The sequence below is a fragment of the Anolis carolinensis genome, chromosome 5 (genome assembly GCF_035594765.1).
Source record: "Anolis carolinensis isolate JA03-04 chromosome 5, rAnoCar3.1.pri, whole genome shotgun sequence".
NCBI classification, from domain to species: domain Eukaryota; kingdom Metazoa; phylum Chordata; class Lepidosauria; order Squamata; family Dactyloidae; genus Anolis; species Anolis carolinensis.
The window spans coordinates 168,837,147-168,851,853 of NC_085845.1; the positions used below are offsets into that span (position 1 = coordinate 168,837,147).

Below are 14,707 nucleotides of genomic sequence, written 5' to 3' on the forward strand. Positions count from 1 at the left end.
TTTAAGTTTGTGAGCTGCTTTGGATCTTGGTCCCTGAGATAAAATTGGGGATGTAAATAAATTTAATAATAACCTGTATATTTGCTATAATTGCCATTCAATCATTACAATGTGAACTTATACATTTGTGACAACTGACCAATAAATGGTTTATCACAACTCATGAAAGATGTGTTCTTAATGAGGAGAGGGGAAGCTTTTTGATCAGAGACAAGACTGGGCCATAATCATTCTCCACTGACCAAGGATCCCCCCTGACATCCATGTCAAGCTGCATTATATGGTCAGTGTAGACACATACAATGCATCAAACTGTATTATATGAATCTACACTGACTATTTAATGCAGCTGCGACAGTCAGACATCTAACTCCTAAAAAAGCACACAAAAGAAAGCCCTTAATGTGCATCAGTACTCTGTGGTTTGTGCAAACAGCATCTGGACCTCAAGCTGATTTCAGGGTTTCCTATATAACTAGCTGTGCCCGGCCACGCATTGCTTATGGGAATGCTTTGTTGGCCAGGTGGAATAGCAGTGAATAGCCTTGCAGGCTGGCTGTTTTCTTCTTATGGGAATCCTTGTTTGGTGAGCTGGAATACAAAGGAATAGGCTTGTTGCTCGGAAGGCTGGGCACTTGCTTTATAGGGGAACGGTTTTTTGGGCTGCTAGAATTGCAATGAATAGCCTCACTACTTCAAAGCCTAGCTGGTTGCTACCTAGGGGAATCTTTGGTTGGTCAGCTTCAATAGTACAAAGTAGTATCACTGCTTCAAAGCCTGGCCGCCTTCTGCAAGGTTAATCCTTTGTTGGTCTGGTTGAATTGCACTGAATAGCCTTGCAGCTTCAATGCCTGGCTGTGTTATAGCTAGGGGAATTCTTGTTTGACGAGCTGGAGTAGCACCCTCAATCAAAGAGTCACTTTGAAGCCTGGCTACTTCCTTTGTAGGGGAATCATTGTTTGACTAGCTTGAATTGTACTGAATAGTCTTGCTGCTTGCAAGCCTGGCCGTTTTTCTACCTTGTGGAATCCTTGTTTGCCCATGTTGAATAGCAATTAATCGTCTCCGTGTGGCAAGTATGAATGCTGCAATTAGTCACCTTGATTAGCATTTAATGGCCTTGCAGCTTCAAAGCCTGGATACTTCCTGCCTGGGGGAATCCTTTGTTGGGAGGTGTTAGCTGTCCCTGGTTTTTTCCTGTCTGGAATTTCCGTTTTCAGAGTGTTGTTCTTTATTTACTGTCCTGATTTCAGAGATTATATTGTTCTGTATTATTATACCACAGTAATTATTATATATTATATTTACAATCTTATATTATCTGCTTAGAACTGGATTATATGAGGCCCCTTCTACACAGCTGTATAAAATCCACACTGAACTGGGTTATATGGCAGTGTGGACTTAAAATAATCCAGGTCAAAGCAGATACTGTGGATTATGTGCCTTGGCATTCTGGGTTATATAGCTGTGTGGGAGAGACTTGAGTCTACACTGCCATATAATCCAGTTCAAATCAGATAATCTGTATTTTATAGACAGTGTGGATGAGGACTAAGTGCACTCTGCCTGTGCCCTGGGCACCATTTTGGCTGAGGGAATTGCTAGGATACGAAGTGGGCGGGGCCTAAAGGGGCGGGGCCTACATTTCTAAAGGCGGAAAATGGCTCTTTCTTGTCCTCTAATTTGGGCTTTATTTTTCTAGGTTTTTTTGTTTGTTTGTTTGAAAGACATAGATTGGATGACTATGTCTTTTGTGGCCAAATTGGATGTGGGGTTGTTGTATGTCTTTCGGGCTGTGTGGCCATGTTCCAGAAGCATTCTCTCCTGACGTTTCGCCCACATCTATGGCAGGCATCCTCAGAGGTTGTGAGGTATGGAGAAAACTAAGCAAAGAGGTTAATATATATCTGTGGAAAGTCTAGGGTGAGAGAGGTCAGTGTGAATGTGTAGTTAATCACTTAAATTAGCATTGAAAAGCTTATCTGCTGTCTTCTTCCTGCCTCTGGGGCATCCTTTGTTTAGAGTCGTTAACTGCCCTTGGTTGATTCATGTCTGGAAACCCTCTGTTTTCAGAGTATTGCTTTTTATTTACTGTTCTGATTTTTGAGTTTTGTAATACTGGTAGCCAGATTTTGTTCATTTTCATGGTTTCTTCCTTTCTGTTGAAGTTGTCCACATGCTTGTGGATTTCAATGGCTTCTCTGTGTAGTCTGACATGATAGTGATTTGGATGTGATTTGGTTCAGTGGTTTTGTTGTTTACTCCATAGTAAAGCTGCACATTAAATTTTTATATATACTAGCTTTGCCCGGCCGCGCATTGCTGTGGCTTATGGGAATCCTTTGTTGGCCAGATGGAATAGCAGTGGATAGCCTTGCAGTCTCAAAGCCTGGCCGTTTTCTGGAGTAGCTGGAGCTTTTTGTTGTATGAACGTAGAGGCATGGATGAGGGGTTGTGCTGCCAAGTTTAGTGTTTCTGGGATGTGTAGTTTTGTTGTTTTATCCTAGGCCGAAATTTCATTACCCTTTTATATATAGATAGATAGATCATCTCCACAGTGAAACCACCTTCTTCGATACCAGTTTGAAGCTGCATTAAATGATCAGTGCAGATGGAACCTAAGAAGGTTTTGTGGCAGACCCAGCATCTCCTTTGTCTTTAAAATGTCTCCAAAAAGAAGCTGGACTGCTGGACAGCGACCATCAGGAAATGCTTTAGCTGGAGATACTGCATTGAGGAGAGGGAATTGATGACCCACGAAGCCTCTTCTAATTGTTTCTGTGCATAACAAGAACTCTTCAATATGTTTTTTGTCTTTCAGATGAAACCTAAAGGTCTGCTTTCATCCTTCACATAAGAAAAGCCAGCAGTGCCAAGTGCTTGTAAGCAATTAAGGGACCACTGTTTCCACTGCTTGGAAGCAATTGACGTTCTATGGAGAGAAACACGAAAACGTAATCTTGTTGTTCAAGTCATTTATCGGAATGGGCTCTAAAACAGGTCCAGACACTGCTGCAATTGACTCAACAAGATACTTGAATTAACTCTGAAGAAGTAACTATTTTATTAACAGTTCTAAATTTCTCCATGCTTTCTTCCTTTACGGTTTAATAAATGCAGTTTTCGGAAGGAAACGGGAGCCTCCCCCCCCCCCCCCCCCTAAATCTAGGACTCTGTTTTTCTCCGCCCTCCTAAAAGAAGCCCCCGCCCTCCTGCTACTGCGCTCAGATTGCCGCGGCTTTTCACAAAGGGCCTGCAAGCAGAGAGCGAGCTGCGGAACGGAACTGTGAGTATCGGTCGCCGTTGCCACCCGGTCGCAGTTCGATGCCTCTCTGCCCAAAGTCCCCTTCCCTAACTACCTCCCCGCGCGCGCGGTTGCCAGGGCAACGGAGTCCTTGGCGAGGCCGGCGCGGCGGAGGTAGAAGTGGCGGACCAGGCCTCGGGCCAAGATGGTGAGGACGAGACGGAGATGGAGACGGAGAAGCGGGGCAGGGCGGGGAGAGCGCGAGAGGCTCCCCGACTGAGTGAGGGGGGCGGGCGGTGTCTCACGGCCTTTCCTGTCGCCTTTGCAGATGCTCTCCAGGCTCAAGCCGGCCGTGGGGAGCGGCCCACAGGCGGTGGACATGCGGAAAAAGAAAGGCAAGCGCATCCCGCAGCTGGAGGAGCTGCTCGCCCAGCGGGACTTCACCGGGGCCATCGCCCTCCTCGAGGTACCCACGGGGAGCGAGCGAGTGGGAGAGGAGGCGCAGAATAGGCCCTGTTCCAGGAGAGACCGTTTAGGAGTAGTTCCTGGGAATGTAATGGCAGGGTGGCCATCTGTCGGAGGTGCTTTGATTATGTTGCCCTGCATGGCAAGGGGCTGGACTGGATGGCCCTTGGGGGTCTCTTCCAACTCTAGGAGTTGATTAATCTAATGCATTTTCATTTCCAAAATGATCCGACTTTGTCGATGGATGGCTGGATTAGGCAGCCAAATAATGCAGTTTGAAATGCTTAAGCAGCTGAGGGAGGAAAGGAAGGGACCTGAGGCTGTTAGGAATGGTGAGAGTCGGAGACCAAAACACCTGGAGGGCCGAAGTTTGCCCATACCTGATGTAGATGCATCTAATGCAATTCAAACTGCATTATTTGGCAGTGTAGATCCAGCCAATGTCTTGGAAATAAAGCGACAGGCCTGCTGCACCCATCTTCTTAGCTTTGATTCATCTTAGAGATATTGGGGGCATCTACTGTAGAACTAATAATATGCTGTGTTTGATGTTGTTTAACAGATTTTAAAGATTTTATTGGTTGTAATTATATATGTTGATTGTTTGAGCCTGTATTGTTTTTAATATGTTGTTAAGCTCCTTTGGGCCCATTTGTGGGAGAAAAGCGGGATACAAATAATGATTTACTATTATTATTATTATTATTATTATTATTATTATTTTCAATAGGCCCCATATTTAATTCATTTTTTAAATTTTATATTTATTTATTTATACTTAAAACTTATACATTCTTTAACAAATTTGCTATACAGAGTTATGTATATCAAGCTCATATAGTATTTTCACTCTCTATATTACATACTCATATTATTTACTTTTTATTACCCCTCACCTAGTGCTATCCCTTCACCCCAGACCAGCCAATTACAATATTTATTTCCAAAATTCCATTATTTCTTTTACAGGTTTTTCCCCCTTACCTTCTACATATACAAACTCTATAAATTTTCCCCATATCTTCCCAAAATCATCCTTTTTTAATATCCCTCTTTTAATTTTAATCTTACATGTCAATTTATCATTTATTGCAATATCCCAAATCTCCTTATACCATTCTTCCAATTGGCACTCCTCACTACCTTTCCATTTTTTGGCTATTAACAATCTTGCTGCTGTTAGCAAGTTGGCGATTAGTTCCTTTAACTCTTTTGATATTTGAATATTATCCATAAATGACAATAGTGCTATTTCAGGCGTTCCTATTATTTCTGTTTTGATGATTCCCTTTATTTCTTTAAAAACGTTCTCCCAAAATTTTTGAACATATTTACAGGACCACCACATATGTATATACAGTAGAGTCTCGCTTATCCAACGTAAACGGGCTGGCAGAATATTGGATAAGCGAATATGTTGGATAATAAGGAGAGATTAAGGAAAAGCCTATTAAATATCAAATTAGGTTATGATTTTACAAATTAAGCACTAAAACATCATGCTATACAACAAATTTGACAGAAAAAAGTAGTTCAATTCGCAGTAATGCTATGTAGTAATTACTGTATTTACGAATTTAGCACCAAAATATCACGATATATTGAAAACATTGACTACAAAACTGCGTTGGATAATCCAGAACATTGGATAAGTGAGTGTTGGATAAGTGAGACTCTACTGTATGTACCATTTTCCTGGCAGCCCCTCCAGCACTGCTTAGAGTATTTCTTATCAATTTGATTTAATCTAATTAGTGTGAGGTACCATCTCCAAACCACTTTATAATAATTCTCTTTTATTCTTATAGACATGTTTTTTAATATACGCATATTCCACATTTCTTTCCAGATTTGAGGGTGTATTTCCTTATTGCAATCTAACTCCCACATTTCTTTAAGGTGATCCTGCTCCTGTTCTTTATCTATTAGCAATTTGTAAATATCACTTGTTATACCTTTGGTTCTTTCTTTTCCTTCCCTTCCCCCCCTTTGACTAATCATCTTCTCAAATTTTGTAAGTTCTCTATCTTCCTTATATTTCTTTCTTATTTCCCTTGCCCATCTTTCCAATTGTAGAACTTTATACCACCCAATACTCCCTGATAGTTGATTCCTTATTTCCCCTATTTAATTCAATTTTAATGTTTATACACTTTAAGTTTCAATTTCTTCATTGCCTAATTTTAATTGTTAGCTGCTTTGAGTCTCCTTGAGAGAGAGAAAGTGAGATACAAATAATAATAATAATAATAATAATAATAATAATGCATTGTCAAAGACTTTCATGGCTGGAATCACTGGGTTGGTGTGAGTTTTCCGGGGTGTATGGCCATGTTCCAGAAGCATTCTTTCCTGACGTGTCGCCCACACCCATGGTAGGCATCCTCAGAGGTTGTGAGGTCTGTTGGAAACTAGGCCAGTGGGGTTTATATATTTCTAACGGGAGCCGGCTATAGGGAGCACACAATGCCCCTATTAAAGCAGCTCCACTGGCTGCTGATAAACTGCCGGGCTCAATTCAAGGTGCAGGTTTTGACCTAAAAGCCCTACACGGCTTGGGCCCTACCTATCTCCGTGATCGCATCTCCTCCTATGAGCCAGTGCGGACCTTGAGAACTTCCGGGGAGGCTCTTCTCGCGCTCCCACCACCGTCTCAAGTGCGGCTGGTGGGGACGAGGGAACGAGCCTTCTCGGCAGTGGCCCCCCGGCTCTGGAATGCATTGCCAAAAGAGATCAGGCAATCCCCTACATTATCCAATTTCCGTAAAGAACTGAAGACCTGGTGGTGTCGGCAGGTTTTTGAGTAATTATATTGGACTACCGCCGACTTCTGAGCCTGAATATATTGCATTAGATTTCCCTTTATGGTTCCCGTCCCCTTGATCTGGTCATGTAAGTGTGATTTATTGTTATAATTGTATTATTTTACTTTGTTTAATAATGTGTATTATGTTGTTATGTAATGTTTGTGTTGCTTTTATGACTGTAAACCGCCCTGAGTCCCATCTGGGAGATAGGGCGGTATATAAATAAAGTTTTATTATTATTATTATTTATATATCTGTGGAATGTCCAGGGTGAGAGAAGGAACTCTTGTCTGTTTGAGGCAAGTGTGAATGTTGCAGTTGGCCACCTTGATTAGCATTGCAACATTCACATTTGCCTCAAGCAGACAAAAGTTCTTTCTCCCACCCTGGACATTCCACAGGTATATAAACTCCACTTGACTAGTTTTCAACAGACCTCACAACTTCTAAGGATGCTTACCATAGGTGTGGGCGACATGTCAGGAAAGAATGCTTCTGGAACATGCCCATACAGCCCAGAAAACTCAAAACAACCCAATAATAATGCAGTTTGACATCACGGTGGCTGCCATAGCTTAATGCTATGCAATCATGGGGCTTGTCGTTTTATAAGGTCTTTAGTCTTCCGTGCCAAGAAGTGTTGGTGCCTCACCAAATTATGAATCCCACGATTCTATATCATTAAGCAAAACTGTCCCTTTGCTGTATTCCTTTGCCTGTGTGCACAAGAAAAGAAATGAAGCTTGAGAGAATAGACTGCATGCACTAGTTTATGGTCATGCTGTAATTTTATAAGACATGATACTTTATATATCCACTGGGAGCAGCAGTTAAAAATAATCTTTCCAACCTTTATCATTATATATTAAGATGGTTTGTGTACATTTATGACATTAGTGTTCTGTTCCTTTAGTGGCGGTATACCGGTTACCTGGCTTTTGCTATGGAGATGCTTGTTATGCCATCTTAAGGCACATAACTTCTATCAGTCATCAAAAATAGATGTTCCAATCATTTTAAACACTCAGTTTAACTTGTTTACATTTAACTTCTTGTGTATATTAAAGTGTTCTTCTGAATACATTTATGTACAATTGTAATTTTTAAAAGACATGACAATAAAAAATCCTCCCTCCCTAAAATTACTGAATTGGTGCATTTCTATCATATGGCTTTAGTCTGGAAAGTGGTCATTATAAAGTAATTTTAGAAAATTTGTGTGAGTGCACCCACAACTAGATACCATTACAATCTCTTTTTTCCCTTATTACAAGTTTAAGCGCCATGTTGGGGAGCAAGAGGAAGATACGGATCTCTATATTGGATATTGTGCTTTCCATCTGGGTGACTACAAAAGAGCACTGGAGGTGAGGTGAGGAAATCCTGCTTCCTCTTGGAAGGAAGAGGGATGCTTTCCTAAAAAGGGGAACAATAAAAGGAATGAAGAATTTCTTAGAACAGGGTAAAAGGAAGAGGGCAACATATTGTCCTAAAATTAATGTAATAGAACTTACATTTTCATACTAGGTTATTGCTAATAATTTCCTCTAGTTTAGAAATGAATGTCATGAATGTTAATAGAAATGTATTGGCAACTTTCTTATGCTGGTTCAGATTGGTTGCTGATCTTGTCCAGCATTACTTTTCCATAGTGGCTGACGAGACGCTTGTAGGAAGCTTCCAAGCAGAACATAATTTCGGTAACTTTCTCCTGCTTGAATTCCCTAGTAATATATTCTGAGGCATATATTATCATCATGACTTGTCTAAAGTTGTAGAAAATGACTCTCTGTGTAAAAAATAAATTGAAAACGAATATAAATAATCTGCACATCACTTGCATCACTAGATGGCAATTTATTCCTCAAAGTGAATGTCAGTAAGGAAAGCCTTTGCTTGTGTACAAAGTAATTATTCAAGAAAAGCATCTGTTAAAGTACTGAAAGTAAGTCTGCATCTATTTGAAGAATATTTTGAACATGGCACATTTTGAGCATTGCTAGAGATAACAGTGGAACTATATTGAACAAGAACATAGTACTACAAATGAGTTGATTCCTCTTTTTCTGTCATTTTCAGACATTAGTTTCCATCTTTTCATACATTAATTTATAGAACTTTAGAATATTGTATATAGTCTTTATTTCTGAAGCAGATTGCAAAAAATCCTATAAAGACCTCAATTAGAGATATCAGCTGTGGGAAATATAGAAACAGTTCTGTCTGTTTCTTTCACCACAAGGTGGCGTGGTTGATTAAGATTTATCAAACAGATTTTTTTCTGTTTTTCATTGAAATGGCTTCATCATTTCTGTCATGTTTTAAAGACATCCCTATCAGTATAAGGCCTGGCTATCCCTTAATAAATCAGGAACTGACTATGAAATTATGTATTCCTTGATCTTAATGTATTCCTGTTTTCAGTTTCTCACTTTCTTTACCACTTTATGGTTCATGATCAAAGCTGTCATTGGTACCATAGTAGCCATAACTTTGAATTTTGAATTAGTTGTAAAATACGTTGTATTAATTAACCATATGGAATATGTACAACTCTTAAGGCTTTTATGGTTATTTAATACTTCATATCTTTTTTAAAATGTAATTTAAATCATAAAATGATTTTATGATGTAGGAGTCTGATCAAACTTTTTCAGCTGGTGAGCAACTGCTAAATTATTTGTTCTACTTATTAAGTATTCCTGCTGGAGTCCTATTTCACCTGTCACTTAATGAAATTTTACATATACTTAGCTAAACAGCAGAAAGGTTAAACAATTAGTGAGTTGTGTAAATTCATTTTGGGACAATGGCAAGAGTGCTAAATGGAATCAATGCACATTGGTGCCTGCTGTGCATTAGCATCTGGTGTATGTATTTGTCCTATTGTCCATTATTTTTGTTGTTCATCAGTCACCTTACCACCCTTGCCACATAGTAATGTAATAGCAGCCCTCTTCTAGAAACAGACATTATGAAACTTTCAATTTTAATTCCCATATAGGTACTTAATAAGTAAAGACATAACTTCCACACAGCAGGCCAACCATGTGATATAATCAAGAAAGCCTCCTGACTACAACTCAGCATTAGGTGAAGTTAGGCCAGTATCACTATTCTTTAGATAGCACAGTTCAACCAAAAAAAAAAAAAAAAAGAATAAAACAAAGTGTCTTGATTTTTAGGCCTGTTATTGGGGTTATTGGGGTTCTGATTCAGATAATTGCATTGAATAGGCTGCATCAGCTCTAGTTTCTTAGATATGGTTATAATAGTTTTCTGTGGTGAGCAGATAGTGACTGCTAAATGGCATATGTTGTGTTTCTCAAAAACTAGAGCACATAGGGAAAACTGATTCATTTTTCATAAGGAAAACTGATGCATTTTTGGAATCAGCAGGTCAGATATGCCCAGAAATATATATGAGATATATGAGGCACGATGATGTGTGTTAGGCAGTATAGTGTATTTTGCCTGGCAGGGGGTGGACTAGATAGCCTTTGTGGTCCATTCCAAATCTGTGATTCTATCTGGAATACAGGAGCATTAAAACAATGCCCTACAGTCTTGTTGTAAATATTCCGGATTCATTTTACATTGAAATTGATTATTATCAGTCCTTTTAAAATGTTTTTGTTTTATTCATACCAGCAGTATTGGGACAGATCACAACAAGAATTAAAGCAGTTTTAAAGTAGTGTGTGCTGACTACAGCAAAATCTTATTAAAATGTAATTTGTTTCAGGAATATGAAAATTTGACCAAGCAAGCTGGCTGCAATCCAGATGTTTGGGTGAATCTAGCATGCACATATTTCTTTTTAGGAATGTATACACAAGCTGAACAAGCAGCCTTGAAAGGTGAGATGAGTATTATTTATCATGTCAGAAGCAAATTTAGAATACAGTTATACTGTATAGAAAAACCACAAACAAAGTTAAGAACTTGGCATTATACTAAATTTCCTTTGGCCACTTCAAATGCCTCTGGTGTCGCTATAAGAAGGTCCTCCACTGTGCATGTGGCAGGGCTCAGACTGCATTGTAGTAAGTGGTCTGTGGTTTGCTCTTTTCCACACTCGCATGTTGTGGACTCCACTTTGTAACCCCATTTCTGAAGATTAGGTGATATGAGTGACAGAAGCTGCAGCCCTATTCACACTGACATAGAAATAAATCTCACTGAAATAATTGATAATTACTTCTAGAATTCTATTGTTAGTATCATGCAATGGAACACATTCATACATTAAAAAAACTCAGAATTGTTTCTAGAGCTGGCATGTTTTTATTTCTTCTATTTCAGCTCCCAAAAGTAGACTCCAGAATCGCTTATTATTCCATTTAGCTCACAAGGTGCGTATGCATTAAAAATTATAAGCCACAGTCATAATAAAGAAGTAATCGAACAGATTGCAATTTGGTATTCTTAAGCTGAGTTCTTCTTCCTCCCTGCACCATATGACCATCTTTCCATATTTTACTTTAAAATCTTAGTTTCTTAAATACTTATTTAAATGAGAAAAAAATTATTTCTGTAGTAGGGCACTGTGCAGGCAATGTCATTAAAAGCCTAAAAGTTGTGAGAAGGCCCATGAGGAAAGAGAATTAAGGGACAAGGGTCCTATAGGAAAGAAGGCTGAAGTAAAGGGAAAATGGTGCCTAAAAGAAAGATGACATACAGAAAACAGCACTTGAGAAAATTATGGACAGATAATGAATTGCTCTCTGACAACTGTATTTAATAATGAATATTTCATACATCTGGACAATAATATTTTTAATGAATTAAATCACATTCCCTTTTAGTTTGGTGATGAGAAGAAACTCATGAGCTTCCATCAGAATCTTCAGGACATAACAGAAGATCAGCTTAGCCTGGCATCTATACATTATATGCGCTCTCACTACCAAGAGGCTATTGATATCTATAAACGCATACTACTTGATAACAGGTTAGGTTAGCTTTTTCTTCCATCACTCTGTGTAACTATTTATTAGTGACAAAATATTATAGAAATAGTTCGTAAAGTTTCAGTATATACTTTCCTAACAGTCATAAATTGTTTCATTCTAAAATGAATTGCTTTGCAGTGTCTCTCAGGGCCCATCCAGACAGGCCCATATTCCAGGACCTGTCTCGGTTTTTACCGAAGGTGTCCAAACAACACCTCTGGTAAAACGCATTAATTTGGAGCAAATAAATTAAATACCTGGTAAGATTGCAAGGCACAATCACTGGAAGCAGAGAAAACACCACATATTGAAAGCAGTATCATCAAGAATAGATTTTCTCCATGAACATATCTATCAGTTTTTTTAAATTTTAATTTGTATCCTTCATTAAATTCAAATATATTTTTTGCTATACTTTAGCATTCCTTTTCCCATTCTTCATTGCATACACTTTTGTTTCAAGCAAAAGAGATTTACTAATATATTATAATATTGGAATATATTATTTTCCTACTTCCTCAACTTTCTCTTTCTCATACACACGTACTTTTGTTTATCTGTTTGAAGCTAAACAGAGTCAGCCATGGTTAATACTTAGATGGGAAACTCCCAATGAATCTGAGGTGCTGGTGGCTATATTTCTGAATCTAGCAAAATCACCTTTGTGTATTCCTTGCCTAAGAAAACTCTATGAGATTCATAGGGTCACCATTGCTTGACAGATGATTTGAGGTGCATTTACTATGTAGAATTAATGCAGTTTTTACACTACGCTAATACAAAGTGCTGGTCATTACCTTTAAAGCCCTAAACGGCTCGTGTCCAGGCTATTTGACTGAACGCATCTCCTCTTACAAGCCCAGGCACTGCGGTCAGCAGAGGAGGCCCTGCTCTCAGTCCACCCCCATCTCAAGTACGGCTGGTGGGAATGAGAGAGAGGGCCTTCTCCGTGGTTGCCCCCACCTCTGGAACTCCCTCCCTAAAGAAATAAAGCTGCCCCCCTCCCTCCTCTCCTTCAAAAAACAACTAAAGACCTATTTATGCTCACTAGCATATGGAGAGGAGGAGGATTAGAAAAAGAGAGATCACTACTGAGCCCTGGATGAGAACTGTATTGTATTTGGACCTTCCTAGTCCACGCCAGCCCAATGGTCAGCTTTTGACCCACACGGTGAACTCTAGTTGGCTGTTGTAAACTAATGTGGATGCTTGTTTGGATTTTTTAAAATATAAATTTGTTTGACTACACGTAGTTTAATTTATTGATGTTAGGTTTAATTTATTGATGTTAGACTTTAAATTGATGTGAGGTTTTAATGTTATTTTTATATGTGGGGTTTCTCTGGGATTTTTATGTCAGTATTTGTTTGTTTGTGGAGCCATTGAAGGTTTGCCATTTTATGTTGGAATCCGCCCTGAGTCCCCTCGGGGAGATAGGATGGAATACAAATAAAGTTTTTATTATTATTATTATTATTATTATTATTATTATTATTATTATTATTATTATTATTTATCGTGACTCAATGCTATGGAAATATAGTAATTATAGTTTTACAAGGTCTTTAGCCTTCTCTGCCAAAGAGGGCTAGTGCCTCAGTAAACTACAACTCCTTTGATCCCATAGCATTGAGCCATGGCAGTTGAAGTATCAAATTGCATTTATTCTAGTATAGAATGCATATGCACATACATGCATATTCACATACATGATATTAGTTGTGCCCCAATCATTTTATTTAGCCTTCTGCTTTCTGTTACTAACAGTAACAAATATTTTTTGAAATGCAATTTTTTGCAGTAGCACTGATGTCTAAATTAACTTTATTTCTGCAGGGAATATCTTGCCCTCAATGTATATGTGGCTTTGTGCTACTACAAACTGGATTACTATGATGTCTCACAAGAAGTGCTTGCAGTTTACCTTCAGCAGGTTCCTGATAGTACCATTGCCCTGAATTTAAAGGCGTGTAATCATTTCCGACTTTACAATGGAAAAGCTGCTGAGGTATTTTGTGAGCATACTTTTCTCTTTTGATTCATTCTGTCTTCATGCAAGCTTTAATTTGACAGTAATATTTAAGCGTGTTGTTGAATTTTAATTTATTTTAGTGTCTCCTCTTCAGAAGCACAGAGTACTTTTTCACTGTGTGAAATCTTTGAGTTCAGCTTGTCTGGCCCAATTTAGTTGTTTTTATTTTGTGGTCCATGGATCATTGACAGTCTAAATTGGAACTACAGGAGGTAATGAGGGACTGCATTGATTGACCAGTAAGGCCCTTTTCTGCTATGGGTGATAAGTGTGGAAGGACAGGCTACAATTCTTCACATTGTATCCTGGAAGATTAGGTATCAAATGTCCCATGCAATCTGTAACATGAAAATGCTTTCTGATAGTAGACATCGAACACTCCAGGAGCAATGGAATATGTTATAGCTGTTACTTCTTTCCATTAGGTGGCCTGGTCTTGGTAAACATACTGTGATGAATGCACTATTTTGGAAGGAACACAATAAATCATTACAGATGCATTTCTAATTTCCTTTTATAAATCAGCCATAAATTTACCTGTGTGGTAGTCTGCAAAGAAATAATCAGTGATACTGTTACTTTACGCATTAAGAAAAAGATTGGGAACTCTGCAGGTTCATGTTGGGCACCAACCTTGTTACGTAGGAAAGAGAAGAAAGAAGAGACAAAGGAGTAGTGGAATGACAAAGATGAAAGAGGTGCAAGCCTGCCAGCTTTTAACTATGACTGCTGTCCATTCCTGGCATATCTGTGAAAAATTGCCCCTGTCAGAATACATACCTCAGCAGAAAGGTATATATAGGCAGCATATAGGCATTTCACCTTGTTATTCTTCATACTGTCAAGAGGGTTAGTTGTATGATACAGAGTGCAAGGAGTTTTGAAATGTAGATTGTTATGGTATTCCTTAGTTACAATTCTTAATACCATGTTCCATTCATTTTTAATTGTATCTTTAAAAACAAGGCAGAACTTAAAAGTCTGATGGACAGCGCTTCAACATCGTTTGAGTTTGCTAAAGAACTTATTAAGCACAATCTGGTGAGTAACAATGGTGAAGTTTGCCTGTTTATGTGATATTGTTTGGGAGCTCTTAATACCGTGAGCCAGGAGCAAAAGAATATCAACTGCCCTACAGTATTTTGTTGGGGTAACAAGCATTTTTCAAAAGTTTCTATTCTGACAAAGAGTACATACTTCA

At 38.7% G+C, this 14,707-nt stretch overlaps 1 protein-coding gene across 8 annotated transcripts in view; it reads left to right on the forward strand.

Annotated features, from left to right (window-relative positions):
* Positions 1 to 3,169: 3,169 nt before the first annotated feature.
* ift56 (intraflagellar transport 56) overlaps positions 3,170 to 14,707 on the forward strand; it is a 30,264-nt gene continuing 18,726 nt past the window's right edge. For 3 of the 8 annotated variants that reach the window (XR_010006301.1, XM_062980984.1, XM_062980990.1), the window contains exons 1-8: positions 3,300 to 3,455; positions 3,576 to 3,713; positions 7,794 to 7,886; positions 10,265 to 10,379; positions 10,825 to 10,874; positions 11,328 to 11,473; positions 13,311 to 13,482; positions 14,473 to 14,547. Coding sequence is in view for 7 of the 8 variants with exons in the window: in XM_062980984.1 (XP_062837054.1) it covers positions 3,453 to 3,455; positions 3,576 to 3,713; positions 7,794 to 7,886; positions 10,265 to 10,379; positions 10,825 to 10,874; positions 11,328 to 11,473; positions 13,311 to 13,482; positions 14,473 to 14,547 (792 nt within the window). In the remaining variant the exon portion in view is untranslated. The other 5 variants (XM_062980985.1, XM_062980986.1, XM_062980987.1 and 2 more) reach the window with 5 other exon arrangements.